The sequence below is a fragment of the Rhinolophus ferrumequinum genome, chromosome 7 (assembly GCF_004115265.2).
Source record: "Rhinolophus ferrumequinum isolate MPI-CBG mRhiFer1 chromosome 7, mRhiFer1_v1.p, whole genome shotgun sequence".
Lineage (NCBI taxonomy): Eukaryota > Metazoa > Chordata > Mammalia > Chiroptera > Rhinolophidae > Rhinolophus > Rhinolophus ferrumequinum.
The window spans coordinates 34,712,971-34,729,385 of record NC_046290.1 but is presented as its reverse complement, the minus strand read 5'-3'; the positions used below and the strand labels follow the sequence as shown (position 1 = coordinate 34,729,385).

Sequence of the window (16,415 nt, the reverse complement as noted above, 5' to 3'; positions counted from 1 at the left end):
TCACTGAGTACAGAGCTCACATTGCAAACATTTAACCATGTTTATCACATATCTAATAATCTAAAGTCAAAATCACCTTAAGAGGTTTATGTCTTTCACTGTTTGCTTCATGAAAATTATGTTCTAACATTTCAGTGACACATTATTTTTTAAAGCCTCCTTTTAAGTAAAAACGAGAACCAGTAATTGTTAACCAAAAGTGTATCATATATCTTATTGTTCGTTATAGGATCAATAAACTCTAAACTAAGATTTAGCATTTAGACATGAAACATATCTAAAGACCCTGAAGAATACACTAGAAATAAACAAGACATTTAGAATGCTTTAATCTTTCTGGTTAACATTATTTCTATCAGTAACTGCAACGCTGTAACTTTAGCATTTCACATAACTAGTCAGTAAGGATTTTTTTTTTTTTTAATGGTGGGAGTAAGAACAAGGACAGGAGATGAACAAGTGTCGGGTTTCACACTTCTGTTAAAAAACCAAAACTCAAAACTGTTTTCTTCTCTGCATCAAAACTGTACCACAAACTTGCAGGTTGTTTTAGCTTTAATCCCATGATTCATCATCTACTGGATTGGGAGTTTGTGAAGAAGAAAACCCTGCTGTGTTCAATGTGCTCTTGCCCGGGTAATTCTTTAAAAAAAAAAAAGAAAGAAAGAAAGACTTAATTTTATGACAGCTTTAAAGTTACACTGCCCACATTGAGAGCAGGGACTCAAGCTTTCCACCATGTTTTCCCCAAATATATATAAGAACTTCATTCTCACTAAACCTAGTCCATTTGAAAAAAGGCTCATATCAACCTGGGAAGTCTAAATTGCACAAAACATTTTTTTAAAAACCACTTTATTTTTAAGCCAATAATTTTGGCAAGTGGAAAATCTTAAAGCTCTACACTTCAATAAATAAACATAAATATTTAATAATTAGTATGCTCACTGTTTCTGTATAAAGGCGATGTTGCCTGCAAACTGACAAATCAGAAAAGACATAAACTCATATCTCTAGTATTTTATCTTAGTTAATAATGTGCTCCGAATTCTAAAAGTAAGGAATTCGTACAGAAAGTTCGAAAGATCCAACTTAGAATTTAAAATGCCAGCAAATATGGGAAAGCAGGTTGTTTGAGCATAAACCTCGAAGTTAATGCCTCACCTTTAAGACCAAAAATACATATGTACATAAAATTTTAGAGAAATACTAATCTCCCAGGTATAAAAATAATGGTTTGGAAAAATATTGACTGTTATAGTTACTACATGATACTAGGCACAACATTTACAAAGAGTAACTAGAAGCCAAGTTCTGAATTTTCCCCTCAACTAACCTTTCTAGTATCAACTGAGGCAAACACATTTCCTCTTGTACTACCACCGAAACCAGGAACAAATGTACTAAAGGCAATTTCTTCCAACCATGCAGGAACATCCTGTTGAGCCTTTAAAAAAAAAAATTAACTTCATATACGATATGCATAAATAAAGTCTCAAAGATTGGAACAATTTACTTTTCCTGAATATACAGGTATAAAATGTCTTCTTTCGGTGATAAGGTAAGAACACTCTCCATTCAGTTTTAAAAATTTAATACTTACATCCGACAGTACTTTCACTAGAGACTGTGCTAAATGGCTATCTGATTCAGGATCAAAAAAGGAAATAGCTCTGCCAGTATTCCCACAACGACCAGTACGCCCAATTCGATGAACATATTCATCAATGGTGGAAGGAAGGTCAAAATTGATAACATGTTGAACATTTTCAATATCCAGTCCTCTGGCAGCTACTGAAGTAGCCACAAGAACTGGGCACTTTCCACAGCGAAAATCTCCAAGAGCTTGCTCTCTCTCTCTCTGTTCCCGATCACTTGAAAGAAAACAAAACATGTATTTTAGGACAGCTCTTAAGAAAATTATAAGGAGAACCATTAAAGTTCAACATATAAAGAAACATATAAATTTCTTTTTAATAATGGTACAAATACGAACATTTAACATTAATGTCTACTTCTTACATACCATGTATTATACTAATTCCCTTCAAGCCATCATTTTATTTAATTCTCACAATACTTTGAGGTTGGAACAATTATCCCCATTCGTAGATGACAGCTAATACAAACAGCCAAATATAAATTCAAGTATGACAAAGCTCATCTATTAATAATCTCTATTAATAATCTTTCTAGTTTTGAAAAAAATACACAACTACTTGATTAGCGTGCTTTCTCCAAAAACACAGATTTTTTAAAAAGTGTAATCTCAAATTCTACATATTCACTGATATTTTAGATCCACTGGTAAAGTACCAACAAAGTTGTATTAATATGACATTTTTAAGCACTCCAATAAAATAATGTCAGACATCAGAAACATTGGATTCAGCAGAGGAAAATCTCAGATGTAAGGACCAGAGAACTTTAAGTGACATCTTTTGAGAAGTTCCCACTCCTCACGTGGAAGTCTTAAGACAGACCTTTAACTCACCCGTCCCTGCCACTCAGTTCTTATAAAAATTTAAAATGAAGATGAAGAATAACAGTTTAGATTTTGAGAATTCTGAATCCTACTCCTAAGATTATATCATATTAGTTATATGTACTGATGTTTCTTAACAAATGACAAATAGAAGTCACCTCCCTACCAGGAAATCATATTAATTTACTCACCCATGAATACTTGTTGTTGATATTTTTTCTTGACAAAGAAAAGTGGCAATAAAATCTGCTTTTTTCTTAGTTTCAACAAAGACCATAGTTCTTTCATCACCTACAAGACAATGAAACAACGATGAACATTCAAACTCAAAAATCCGGAACAGGAAAAAAAGGGGGGAGGAGTAGAAAACTCTCACCTACCACTTTATTCTCAGCACCTAGACACAGGCCGGCTGGGCGTTAGGGACTCAAATATTTCCTGAATGGATGAATGTCAAAGATAAAGAGACAAGGGCTATTTTCTTACTTTAGGGACTGAAAAAAAAAAAAAAAACAGCTTGCCCTTTGCTCTTCCCAGGCCAACAGCAGGAAGTAGAGACTTATGTTATCTACCTGCCAACTCTTAGCAGTTCCAAATTTGTCTCAGGCCTTTCTTTTCCCACTCTGTAAAAAAAAAAAAAAAATGCCTTTGCTCTTTACCTCCCAAGATAATCCAGTATTTCATTATGCCTTGATTGCCCAAGGTATTTATAATAATGGCATCCAACCCAGGGCTAATAAACTCTAGAATATTTCATGTTCCAACTTTATCTCTTAATTCAAACCTCTTTATCCCCAAAGCATCTTATATCCGAAGAAAATTAAGTGATAACTTTCTCCCAGAGTCTTAACACATCAAAGATCATTTCTTTGCTAGCTTCAAGTATTTAATTGGTAGAAATTCAAGCATAAGCCAGAGATTTTTCCACGTAAGGAATTTCTCTGTTAGAAAGATGACAGTTATAGCCTTAATGAAAGGAAGGCTGTATTACTGTCCATAATCCTTCTCCCCATCTCCCTATCACCTGGTTTCATTCATTCAAAAAATATTTAGTGTGTAGTAAATGCCAGCCACTATTCTAGGTGTTGGAAATGCAGCGATGAAACAAAGCCCCTGCTCTTATTGTAGGGGTGCAAACAATCAACAAACATCATTCATAAAGTCCCATAAAGGAAAAAATCAGCAGGATAAAGAGTTCCAAGAGGGGGTTACTTTAGATGTACCCTCTCTAATTAGATGATATCTGAGTAAAAACAGGAATAAAATAAAACAGTGAACTATTCAGATTTCTGGGGAAAGAGCATTACAAGGCAGCGGGAAGAAATCACTTAATTATCATCACGTGTAAGATTCTTTGGGGATAAAGAGGTTTGAATTAAGAGATAAAGTTGGAACATGAAATATTCTAGAGTTTGTCAGCTCTGGGTTGGATGCCATTATAAATACCTTGGGCAATCAAGGCATAATGAAATACTGGATTATCTTGGGAGGTAAAGAGCAAAGGCATTTTTTTTTTTTTTTATAGAGTGGGCATTTTTAAAGTGGGAAAGGCTCTGAGGCGTGGGTGTTCTTAATAAGCTCAATAAAACAGAAAATAGGCCCTCATATGGCCTCTACTTTCTGCAAGAGGGAACAAACAGCAAGTACCAAGACTGGGAGGCAGAAGTGTGCCTCCCAGGAATAGTAATGAGCAAAGTGTAACTGAAGTTGGGTGAGCAAGGGTGAACAGTAGGAGATGAAGACAGAGAGGGAATAAAGGCCATTCCATAGGGTCTTGAAGAACAATGCAGGAGCTTTCTTACTTTGAGGAAGCCACTGGGCTCTCAGCAAAGAAGTGATTAACATCTGATTTTTATTTTTTAATTGAGCAGCTAATGGATTCTGTATATATTTTGATGGTAGAACCAAGAAGATTTTGCTAACAGATCAGCTATGTAGCTAGAGAAAGAAATCAAGGATGACTCCAAGATGCTGTGTCTGAGCAACTGGAAGAATGGAACTAACATTAAGATAGAAGGTGTGCGAGAAAGGTTTAAAGATGGTATTTAATTATGTCTCAGCTTTAGACAACAAAGTAGAAAAATCAAAAGGGCAAGTGATTCCTGCAATAATAAATGAGCTAAATCTTTGAGACACAATCATTTTATTTATGAGAGTAATGATTTTATGTTTTATCAGAAATTATCATTCAACAGTTTTGGAGTTCATCCAACAAGATGCCCAATGCCAAAATTGATTCATGGGATAGGCAGGTACAGAACACCACTGAGCAACTTAAACCCTGGTCTCATTTTTTCTTGGTTCCCTGTGTGAATCCCTAGTGGCCATAAAAATTTAACTCTGCTGACTAGTGTTTTTTTCCTCTCTACTGATTTTGTATTTGTTCTAGTTTAGACAATAATCTATACCCCATTGGTGGCAGAAGTAATTGCAAATTTAGTTTTATGATTGGACAATTTGGTGATCTCTGTAAAAGGATTAATGAATTACAGTTACCTATTCTGTTGGGTGAGAAATGACAGAGCATCCATTTTGTTAGTCTTTTGTCTGTTAGTCCATTGTGAGCTAAAATCAATTAAGAATCTAAAAAGAATTCCAGCTTTGGTAGCTAGATTGTAAATCTTTTATATTTTTGTATTCATTCTTTGAACTGTGGTTGAAGTGGTAAAACTGAAACTATAAACTCCTTATGTATAATTCAGAAAGGGCTTCACCTATCATTATGTATAATCAGTATGTTTGTACCCTGCAAAGAGTATTAACAAATTAAATTTTAAAATAAAGGAGTTCAATTCTGATTGCTTTATAGAGATAAACAAAATAGAGAAATAATTTATTGAGATAAATATTCCTAAAATTCCCATAAAATAAACTGAACTAATACTTTAATTATATTAAATATTTTTAAAAATTCTTCTTATGGGAACTAAATGAGACACATTTAGGATTTCAAGTTCACATAATTAGTCTTTGGTAGACAAGACTAATTTACTAACTTCGGTGTTTTTAAAAAAACATGTATTTTCTCTAATTTATCACTATGTAAGAATAATACAAACATGTACCTTATTTTACTTGAGTTTTTCTTAGCATATAGAGGTTTGCCAGTCAAATAAATATTCTCCATAATTTTTAAGAGTATGAAAATATAAATCTATTCAATTAAATTGACTCATTATTCAATAGCATTTATGTTTTGCAGAATGTCATCTTAAGAATAATTTCCAAGATCTTTAGCTTTAGGTAACTTATAGACTCTAATTGAGTTAATTGATAACCACTGAATATAGAATTCTCCAACATTAATTACTAAACATAAGTTTATATCCTTTTGTTTCTTATTTTTCATTTGCTATATAGAAAGGCAGTATCTTTGAACCATGTTAATGAGCATGTTCATTTTTGCCACTTTAACAAAGCATAAAACGGATATGTGTGGTGTAGAAAGTAGTATAGAAAGTTCATGAGCTCTGGTAACCAGCTACAATGCTTGCATATGACATCTCAGTTGTCCTTCCTCTGAGACACCTCCAGTTTCCTCAATAAAATAGAAGTTACTGTGATTAAGTTATAATTAACAAAAGTAGTTGGGATTATACTAGGAGCAATAGTGATAGAGGAAATAAACTATATATGCTTTTGTTTTTCAAGGAAAAAAAGAATAGTTTTTCCTTAAAGTGGTGGCTCTCAAACTTTTGGTCTGTGGCCTCTTTATACTCTTTAAAAAATATTGATAATTCCAAAGAGTTTCAGTTATGTGGTTTATAAGTACTGATATTTACCATAATAAAAACTAAAACCAAGAAAAATTTAATTATTTTTGAATGTATATTTTAAAATAAATAATCCTTATTTATTATGAAAATTGTTGTTACATCACAGATCCCTTCAGAGGATCTCAGGGACCCTGAGAACTCATTTTATCCTAAAGTGTCGGTTTGCTCTAAAATATGAAAGAGCACAATGAAGGCCAAAACTTGGAAACAATTTTATTTGCTCCGATTTATAATACATGTGTTTTAAAAGAAGTTATGAAATGTGTTAAAAGTTTAGCAAAGATCAATTTGGATGGAATTACTTCATGGTTTACTATTTAATGCCTTTACTTACGATATGAAATGTTATTCTCTCTTTTCTTTGTAATTAGCCTAGATAGCAGAGATTCTGTTGACTTTATTACTATGTCTTTGATTAAAGAAAAAAAACCAAAGAGCCAAAGGTCCCTTATTTATGAAAGAGCCATCGACCTTTACAATCATGTTACCTTTTTCGTTTATTTTTAAATGCTTTGTCACTTCAATTAAATTGGTAACCAAGTACTGTTTCTCAGACAACCCTACTTTCTTAATTTGAATCTACCATCTTCTAGGCCAATGGTTCTCAACTAGGGACATACATCAGACTTACATATGGCATTTTGTGAAAATACAGATGACTCCTATTCTACACTTAGTGAATCTACTTGATATTCTTGGTATGAAAAACTGTCTACCCACCTTCACAAATCAGATGTACAGTCATGTCTTGAAAATAGGCTTGAAAATAGGCTTGCTTCATCATCATCATTTGAGACATTTTGGCTATTACTTTTTGGGAATGGCTTTATTACCTTTACTTTGCATGCCATAGAAGCAACCAAATTTCCTTATTAGTAGCATCATTCTTATTAAACCCTCATCAGGTCTTCCCTATTTAACAATTATCAGTAATAAATGAACCACAATCATTAAGTCTCTGTCTACTATAGTATTTGTTTTCTTTTGATGCTTGCCTCAAGGCTGTGCTAGAAGCTAGCATTTGGATCTTCAACCAAGGACAGACTCCAAGCTTGTGGGAAAGGATTATACCAGGCTCTTCAAACTATTGATACTTCAAATAAGGTCTTGGGTAGAAAGTTCTAAGGTAGCATTGCTTTGACAACTTTTGGATCATATCATTGTACTGAGCAGGGTTTCTAGGACAAGTCCAGAAGTAGATGGAATCATGAAAAGTAGACTGCTAACAGAGCCAATGAAACGAGAATTAATTACATTAAAAATCTGGGGGACCTTTAGAAGAGAGAGTAATTCACTCAAATTTCTAGGAATTGCGGATGAAATATGGTAGAGAGTTTCTTAGACTTAGTTTCTATTCTTCAGATAGCAAATAATGAAGCCTTTAAAAATTCAATCTCACATTTCTAATGAAAACTTCCAGACAGAAGTTAATTTTAAGACTTTAGTAACTGTTCAATATTAGATTTGCACAACAAATTCAAGGTAGCCTATATTGTTAATGAGACCAGACTGTCTTGTGATCAAGAATAATCTCTGAGATTACTGTGATCATGAGGGGATATTGGCTGTCAGGAAAAATTGTGAAATACTTTGAAAAGAGCAAAAAAGATTATTGTTTAGAACAGATTATTGTCCAAACTTTTTTCAACATTTTTTTACCAAGGGCCATATGTGGCAAAATACACAAACAGCCAGGCCACTCACTCGAGGTGAAGTATGAATTGCCTCACCTGCTTTATTTAAGTAAACTAAATATATTTTTGGAATTTGCTACGGGCCAATAAAAAATGGATTGCGGGCCGCAGTTTGGATACCTCTGGTTTAGAACATCCTTCAGGGTTATCTGTGCTTTTTACTGTCTTTTTTTCTTTTATACCTCTATTGCAACTAAAAGTAATGCACACAAACACATACACACACACACACACACACACACACACACTCACAGAAGGTGCCAAAAAAAATGTATACCCATTTTTAAAAAGGAAAACTGTATTAAAATTGTAATACTCACTATATACCGATAACAAAAGATGAATACAAGTCACGGTCAGCTTCTGCAATTACAAGAAGTGCTCCAAGTGGTTACCATCAGTGTCCAGACACTTCTGATTATGGCGAACTACTGCTTGAGCAACATAGACCAAAGTGTCCACTTGTATATATTTTTTTGGCACCCCAGTATATATAGATATAGATATATAGACATATCTGCTGGAATAGTTTTTAGTCAAATATTTACTGCTAAATAAAGTCTCAAATCCTTCCTATTTTTAACCTTTATGGGTGAGAACAGATTATACTGCTATGTAACTTACACTGAAAATTGAGTCATAAAACCTTTTATAAAAAGAGCTTCCGGGCCAGCCCAGTGGCTCAGGCGGTTAGAGCTCCGTGCTCCTAACTGCGAAGGCTGCTGGTTTGATTCCCACATGGGCCAGTGAGCTCTCAACCACAAGGTTGCCAGTTCAACTCCTTGAGTCCCACAAGGGATGGTGGGCAGTGCCCCCTGCAACTAAGACTGAACACGGCACCTTGAGCTGAGCTGCCGCTGAGCTCCCAAATGGTTCAGTTTGTTGGAGCGTGTCCTCTCAACCACAAGGTTGCCAGTTCAACTCCTGCTAGGGATGGTGGGCTGTGCCCCCTGCAACTAGTAACGGCAACTGGACCTGGAGCTGAGTTGTGCCCTCCACAACTAAGACTGAAAGGACAACAACTTGACTTGGGAAAAAAAAAAAAAAAAAAGTCCTGGAAGTACACACTGTTCCCCAATAAAGTCCTGTTCCCCTTAAAAATAAAAAGACCTTCCGAAAAAGAGGAAATAATGAACACAAACTTACTAAAACTCATGCCAAACAATTCTTAAGAGTAATTTTTTAAAATTAGCCTTTTAAAGAAATCAAAATTATAACAAAAAATCATTATATCAATGTCAGATACCTATGTTTCGTAGAATTTCGACAAGCTTTTCTCGTTTTGAGTACTGGCCAACTTGGAGAGTGGTCTGCTGCACGTCTCTACATGCGCCACCCACTTGTCCAACAGCGACAAACAAGTAATTCGACTTTAAAAACTCCCCAGCCAACCTTGAAAGACAAAAGATTATTCCTTAACTTCCATTCTCTTTCATTAACACTCATAATATTCACTGAAATCCTGCAAATGTTACTTCAATATTAATTAGATAGATTATAACAGCTATAATATAATAAGGTAGATACTTATCATCGAAGTACTATTTTCAAAGATCAGTATCCACCGGAGAAAACTGCAGGAGTCTCACTGGATTATAAGCTAAAACTGCTCTCTGTGCACTCAGGCTCCCTCGTAGCCAAGAGACCAGCAGGCAGGAAGAAGAGTCACCATTTTAGCAGGGATGTGTCATCCTAATCTCAGAATTCACCAGACCACATGGTATGTAGTATGATACCCAAATATTTGCCAACAGTTGGTATGCCAATTTTCTACCAAAGGCCCAATTCTCCCAAGCTCTACAATGTTGGTTTGAACAGAAGGTACAATTATAAAAATAACTTCACTTAGTAAGCATTTTCTAAATCCTACCTAGGTTCTGTGCTATAACACACACATACACATTTTAATAAAATGTGGTGCTAATGCACAAGGAGAAATAAAGCTAAGAAACAATTAAAAATATGGCAAACGTCTTAGGAATACATTGACTTTTTAAACTACTTATGTTAAAATCTTAAATTTAAAAAAATCAACTCTCCCAAAAATATGATATTCATATTGCTTCTGCTTCCATAAAAGTATGTACAATTATTTTTTAAAAGAAAAAATTACCTTTGAATTTCTTCTGGAAAAGTTGCACTAAACATAAGGGTTTGTCGCTGTTCCTTTGATGGCATTCCTGGGCAGGAAATTAGCTTCTTCATTTCGGGTCCAAAACCCATATCCAGCATGCGATCAGCTTCATCCAAAATTAAATATTTGACTTGTCTGAGACCAATCTTTAAGGATATTTTCAAAGGTTAGAGCAGAGAATGCATACTAGTTAATATATTAAACTAAAGATATTCTCCACAATTCCAACTATTAATATATTCTTAAAAATGAAGATTAGAAATCAATTCATAAAATGATGAGAACTGTTATGCTTAGATAATACTATCACTGTTTACTTCAGCTCTCAATTTTCTCTACTGTTGTAAAATATTTTATAAATTAAGGCTAAAAGAAACCAAAAATCTAGATCAATATTGCACAACAGACCTTATTTAAACATTCTATACCTCCATTGTCCAATATGTTAGCCACAGGTACATGCAGACATTAAGCACTTGAAATGTGGCTAGTTGCCTGAAGAACTGAATTTTTAATTTTAGATCATTTTTAGAGTTAAAATAGCTACATATGGCTAGTGAATACTGGACAGCACAAATCTAGATTGTGTTATCTGATAAAGTGAGACTCTTTAATGGAAGAAATAAAATTTCCTAACAGGACGACATATTCAAATGTCTTATAAATGGCAAATTTATTTCTAACTCCTTTAAACCCTTAATAAATTCTCTAACCACTCAGGAGCAACTGGGAAACTTCTCTTACCTTTGTGTGAACACTTCTTGCTATAAACACACACACACACACACACACACACACACACACACTTGCAAAAAGGAAACAACTGACTTTGGTACCACCGTGGAAAATATTCAGTGAGAAATCAAGGTGGATTTCTCTGGATACTCTTAAGTATTCTAAGAAAAATGCCTTGACACAGAAGGATCATGTTTTGAGTAACTCCTTTAGAGAAGAGCTATCAAAAGCAAATCAGGTTCATGAAAATGAACTTAGCATATTGATTTAAAGGTGGAGTAATGTGTTAGGTGAATACCTAAAATAGTTACATAGCCTTAAAATCTCTTTTTAAAGACTTAGAAAATTAACAATCCTCGTTAATAACACTCCCACCCTAAAACAGGAAACAAAATTACTGATGCCACAAAGGCTATGACCCAGGAAAAAAACAATTTCATCAAGACATATATGTAGCTAGATAAAAGCATTCATTGCATTTTTCTCCCAGTGTACCGTAGTTGGGTATAGGATATGAATTCTGGAATCAGATCCAGATTCTAACCCTAACCCTATCACTTAGTAGAGCTAACTGGGGGATTTTAAATAAATTACAAAATTACACTGTTTGTTTTCCCAAGTATGAAATGGAAAATACTATATTTATCTTCTGTTGAAATTATTTTAAGAATTACATAAGAACACATTCAAAACATGATGGGGGCCTAATATATAAATGGTGCTCTAATACATATATCTATTTTTACCCCATTCTCTCCTTAATAAAAAAATTAATAAAAAAATTATTAATCAATTCTGTTAAAATCTGTTATCCCTCTAGAGCCTACCTTTTCTTTACCTATGATATCCATCAGTCTCCCAGGAGTAGCACACAATACATTACAGCCTTGTACTATTTGTCGAATGGAATGTCCCAATTGGGTTCCCCCATATATAACAACAGCTCTTACACAAGTCCTATTGACAAGAAAAATAAATGTCATTTTCTAGTTACTTGAAAGTTAGACATTTGTTTCTAACAAGATGTAAAACAAACTCCATAAAGCAAAAAACTAATACATTCAACAATCTTAAAAAAGTTAAGTTCTTCCCAGGAAGAAGTTGAAAAACAAATGAAAAACCATGGGAAAAAAATATTTTTTAACCGATCTGATAAAGGGCTCTTCAAAAACCATGATAAATACTACCAACCCCTACACAGACCAAAAACATGAACAAATGGCTCATTAAAAGTACAAATGACTTTTAAACATTTTTTAAGTTCAACATTACTTTTAAAAGGAAAACAAATGAAGACTAACACATTTTTTCTTACTTATGATACCATGTTAGCCATAAATTGACACTCAAGAGGGTAAACTGATACAACCCCTTTCACAATTTTAGTCTTTATTAAAATTTAAAAATTTATTTTTTGTCCCAATAAATTCACACATAGAAATTCACCCTTCAGATATGTTCCTATAATGGGCAAAGATGAGTGTACAATGAGATTCATTGCCAACATTATTTTTAGTATCGAAAGACGAAAACTAAGCATCTAACAATAGAAGACTTAAATTATAGTCCATCCATACAAAAGGATACTCAGCATTCAAAAAGAGAAAGGGACAGTTTCAGATTAAGCATTACCTCCAACATACACCATTTAAAAAAATAGGATGACAGCAGCTTAGTATGCTACCATTTGCCAAAAAGAGGATTAACATTCATACGTGTGCACCAGCTATTTCTATAATAATTCATATGAAACTGTTAATAGTGTAACTGTGAAGAAGAGAATTAAAGAACTGGGGAGCAAGAGTATAGGAAAATATCATGTTTTATTAAATAAACTCACAGCTTTAAATGGATTCTTTGTTTTCCACTATTGTGAGGACTGAATGAATTATATATAAAACACCTAAACCTAGCATATGCTAACTATTTAATAACTTAGTTATTAGCATTATTATTCCAAATGTACCATAATTTAACCAGCCCTCAACTGATAAACATTTACTTTCAGTCTTTTGCCACAACAATGTTGCAACAAATATCCATGTACAAATATTCATTTTGTGTATACATGTTATCTGAATTTACTATACACATTTCTGTTTTTTAAAAATATTGTTATATTTTAAAGTGTTGGCGAGGATGTGGAGAAAAGAGAACCCTCATACACTGTTAGTGGGACTGCAAACTGGTGCAGCCACTATCGAAAAACAGTTTGGAGGTTCCTCAAAAAAATTAAAAACAGAACTAACTTATGGCCCAGCAATTCCACTCATGTGTATGTATCCAAAGAAATCCAAAACACTAATTTGAAAAGATATATGCACCCTTGTGTTCTTGCAGCACTATTTACAATAGCCAAGATATGGAAGCAACCAAAGCGTCCATCAATAGACAACTGGATAAAGAAGATGTGGTGCATATATACAATGGAATATTACTCGGCCATAAAAAAAGAATCAAATCTTATCATTTATAACAACATGGATGGACCTAGAGGGTATTACGCTAAGTGAAATAAGTCAGACAAAGACAAATATCATATGATCTCACTTATATGTGGAATCTAAAGAACAGAATAAATGAACAAACAAAATAAAAACAGACTCATAGAGAACAAACTGATGGTTGTCAGAGGGGAAGAGGGTTGGGGAACTGGGTGAAAAAGGTGAAGGGATTAAGAAATACAAATTGGTAGTTATAAAATAGTCATGGGGATATAGAGTACGACACAGAGAATATAGTCAAATAATGTTGCAAAAGCTATGTATACCACCAGGGTGTACTCGACGAGTCAGGGGGATCACTGCATAAATCATATAAATGTCTAACCACTAAGCTGTATGGCTGAAGCTGATATAATATTGAAAGTCAACTGTAACTAAAAAAAAAAATAAATTTTAAAAAGAGAAAAAATATTGCTATATTTTAGCTTGATGTAAAATCAGAAAAAGCAATGTAGTACATGGGTCTTAACAATAAACACTGGTATAAGCAATATACATCTACTTTTCTCAAAAGACCTATCAAACTTGATATTAAAAGGATTTTAATAATTATATTTTCTTCTCTCATTTCAAAAAAAATGATTTATACAAAATAAAAGGTTAAACAGCTTCTACACAGGAAGTTCTAAAAACAATGTAAAAAAAAAAAAACCACTAAGATCCCAATATATAAGCTGGTAGAAAATAAGTAGATAATTCATGAAAGAAAATTTATTAAGCATTCAAAAAGTAGTTCAACTTCTTAATAATTAAATAAATTTTTAAAAGGAAGATGACTGGTGGTTTTAAAATGTACATAAATTCTTCAATACGCCTTCCTTCCTTCAAAAATGGATCCTAACTCCCTTTCTCCTTAAGAGTGTGCAAGGCTGGCATCATAGGTGTGCAATCTGTTCCAAGCTTAAAAGAGCCCTGAGCTTGGTTTAATGCTCTACTTACTGTCTTAAAATTCTTGTTTTGAACAAAGAACCTGTAATTTGCTGAAACTAGTACAGCAAATACTAGTACAAAAACTAGTATTTGCTGTACTAGTTTCAGCAAATTACATAGCCAGTCCTGAGTATAGACTAGATTTAGTGACTTGCTTAGTAATGAATAGAATGTGGCAAAGTGACTGAGACTATTTCAGAAAAGCCATTGCAGTCACCTCCTTGCTCTTTCTCATTGATCACTCTATCTAAGGGAAGCCCTTTGTTATTTCCAAAGGACATCAAGAATCCTTCTGGAGAGGTCCAGTCAAGCCTTAGATGACTGCAATCCTGGTTGACATCTTGTCTGCAACTTCGTAAGAGACCCCAAGTCAGAAGCACCCAGCTATGTTCTCCAAATCCTAACCTCCAGAAACTGAGATAAGATTTGTTGTTTTGAGCAACTAGGTTTTAGGGTAATTTGTTAAGCAGCAATAGATAACTAATATAATACCAAATATTGGCAAAGTGTATAGTGAAATAGATACTGCTGGTATCCAAAGTGTATACTGCTGGTGGAAATGTACATTGATGCAAGCTTTAAAGTAAGTTCATACTCTTCAGCATTAAATTTATAAAAATCTAAGAAAAGACTAAAAACATAAAGATAGAAAAAGTTTATAGAAGCTGTTCATTTTAGTTTTATTTAGAGTAGCCCCAAATTAGAAACAACCTAATTGCCCCAAAATAGGGAAGTAAAATATATATACATGAACAATCTTAAAAGTCATTAAAAATTAGGTATGATTACAAAATAAGCAGTTTTCCATATTACGAAGTTATGTGTAAAAGAACAGAAAATTATTAGGAACACCCTAGTTCATTTTTTAAAAATTCATTAAAAGATACCAGAAAATACACCAATGTTAAATATTTCCTTATCATTCTACTTCTATTATCACCTAATTTTTAATGTTTCTTTTTTAAATAAAAATAAGCAGGGATTCCATAAACAAGATCATGAAAAAATACATTTCGATTTAGTAACACTAACCATCTTCCTGAAATAAGTGAGAAAAATCTCTAAAGAAAAATTTGTTTGTGAGTGGCATTCCCGATGTACTTACCCAAAAGAAAATTTTCTGGCTTCCAAATAGATCTGATTGATCAGTTCTCGAGTTGGTGCTACAATAATACACTCTGGTTCCTGCAGTTCTTTAAAACGACTAGCAGTTATTCCATCACGCATCATATGAGCCAAAATTGGCAAGAGAAAAGCTGCCTAGAAGTTAAATTGCATAATTTACAAATTTATAATACACCATCCTTCTCCCTGCGGAAACCTATTCCTCATGCCCTTATAGCCTTTAGGGTCTCCTTCCATCTTGCTGGTAAATTTAAAATGAGAAAGGAAAAGAATTTTTTTACTTCAGTGAATTTTTAACATTTAGGTCTTTATGCTTATATTATACAAAACGTTTAATAAAGTTAATCTACCCTATCAAAATATTTTTAGTCAAGAAAAAAACACACCCATGGATTCTAAACAAGTCAAGGAACATTAACTTATCTGTAGAGGGAAATATAGCTCTAACTTGATGGAAATCACTGCATTTAGCAGCTATTCTAAATGAGTCCTTTGGGGGTAATAATAAAATTATCAATCAGAATGCATGACATAGGTGGTCCACAAGCAGGGTAAATATTGCACAATCATTCATTTGGATTACTAAACACATCGCCGTTATTGAAATTACATCTGGCAAGACAAATAGTTTTCTCATTAAACAAATAAGACACTAAAATCTACCTCCAAAACTATGTTTAAGTTGTACTTCAGCTGCTATATCACACAGTTCACCTATTTCCCCTTTGACTCTACCATGTAGGTTGATACGACTAAAACCAAGAGTCTATGATTTTGGAAATGATGATCTTTAAGACTCAACTCATAGAACCCTATTTAATAGAAAAATCCCACGGATTAGTCCTAAAACTAATCTGGTCTCATCAGAGTTCTTTTGAAGTTAGCATAACCCGAGGTCACTTCATACAGCTATGCAATGCATACAGCTGTTTCTCATTTTGACTCCAAAACTGTATCATAAATTATTACATAAATTATTTTCTCCCTTTCTGTTTTATAACCTCTGGTGCTTTAACGTTCAATCATTTTATT

At 33.5% G+C, this 16,415-nt stretch overlaps 1 protein-coding gene across 1 annotated transcript in view; it reads right to left on the bottom strand.

The window, feature by feature from the left end:
- Window positions 1-533: 533 nt before the first annotated feature.
- Window positions 534-16,415, bottom strand: part of DDX4 (DEAD-box helicase 4) — a 61,490-nt gene continuing 45,608 nt past the window's right edge. The window contains exons 16-23 of the mRNA XM_033110682.1: window positions 15,364-15,518; window positions 11,652-11,781; window positions 10,069-10,235; window positions 9,202-9,347; window positions 2,677-2,776; window positions 1,604-1,874; window positions 1,337-1,447; window positions 534-642 (exon numbers count right to left, since the gene is read on the bottom strand). Of these exons, the coding sequence (XP_032966573.1) occupies window positions 556-642; window positions 1,337-1,447; window positions 1,604-1,874; window positions 2,677-2,776; window positions 9,202-9,347; window positions 10,069-10,235; window positions 11,652-11,781; window positions 15,364-15,518 (1,167 nt within the window). The 3' untranslated portion in view covers window positions 534-555. The remainder of the gene's footprint in view (window positions 643-1,336; window positions 1,448-1,603; window positions 1,875-2,676; window positions 2,777-9,201; window positions 9,348-10,068; window positions 10,236-11,651; window positions 11,782-15,363; window positions 15,519-16,415) is intronic.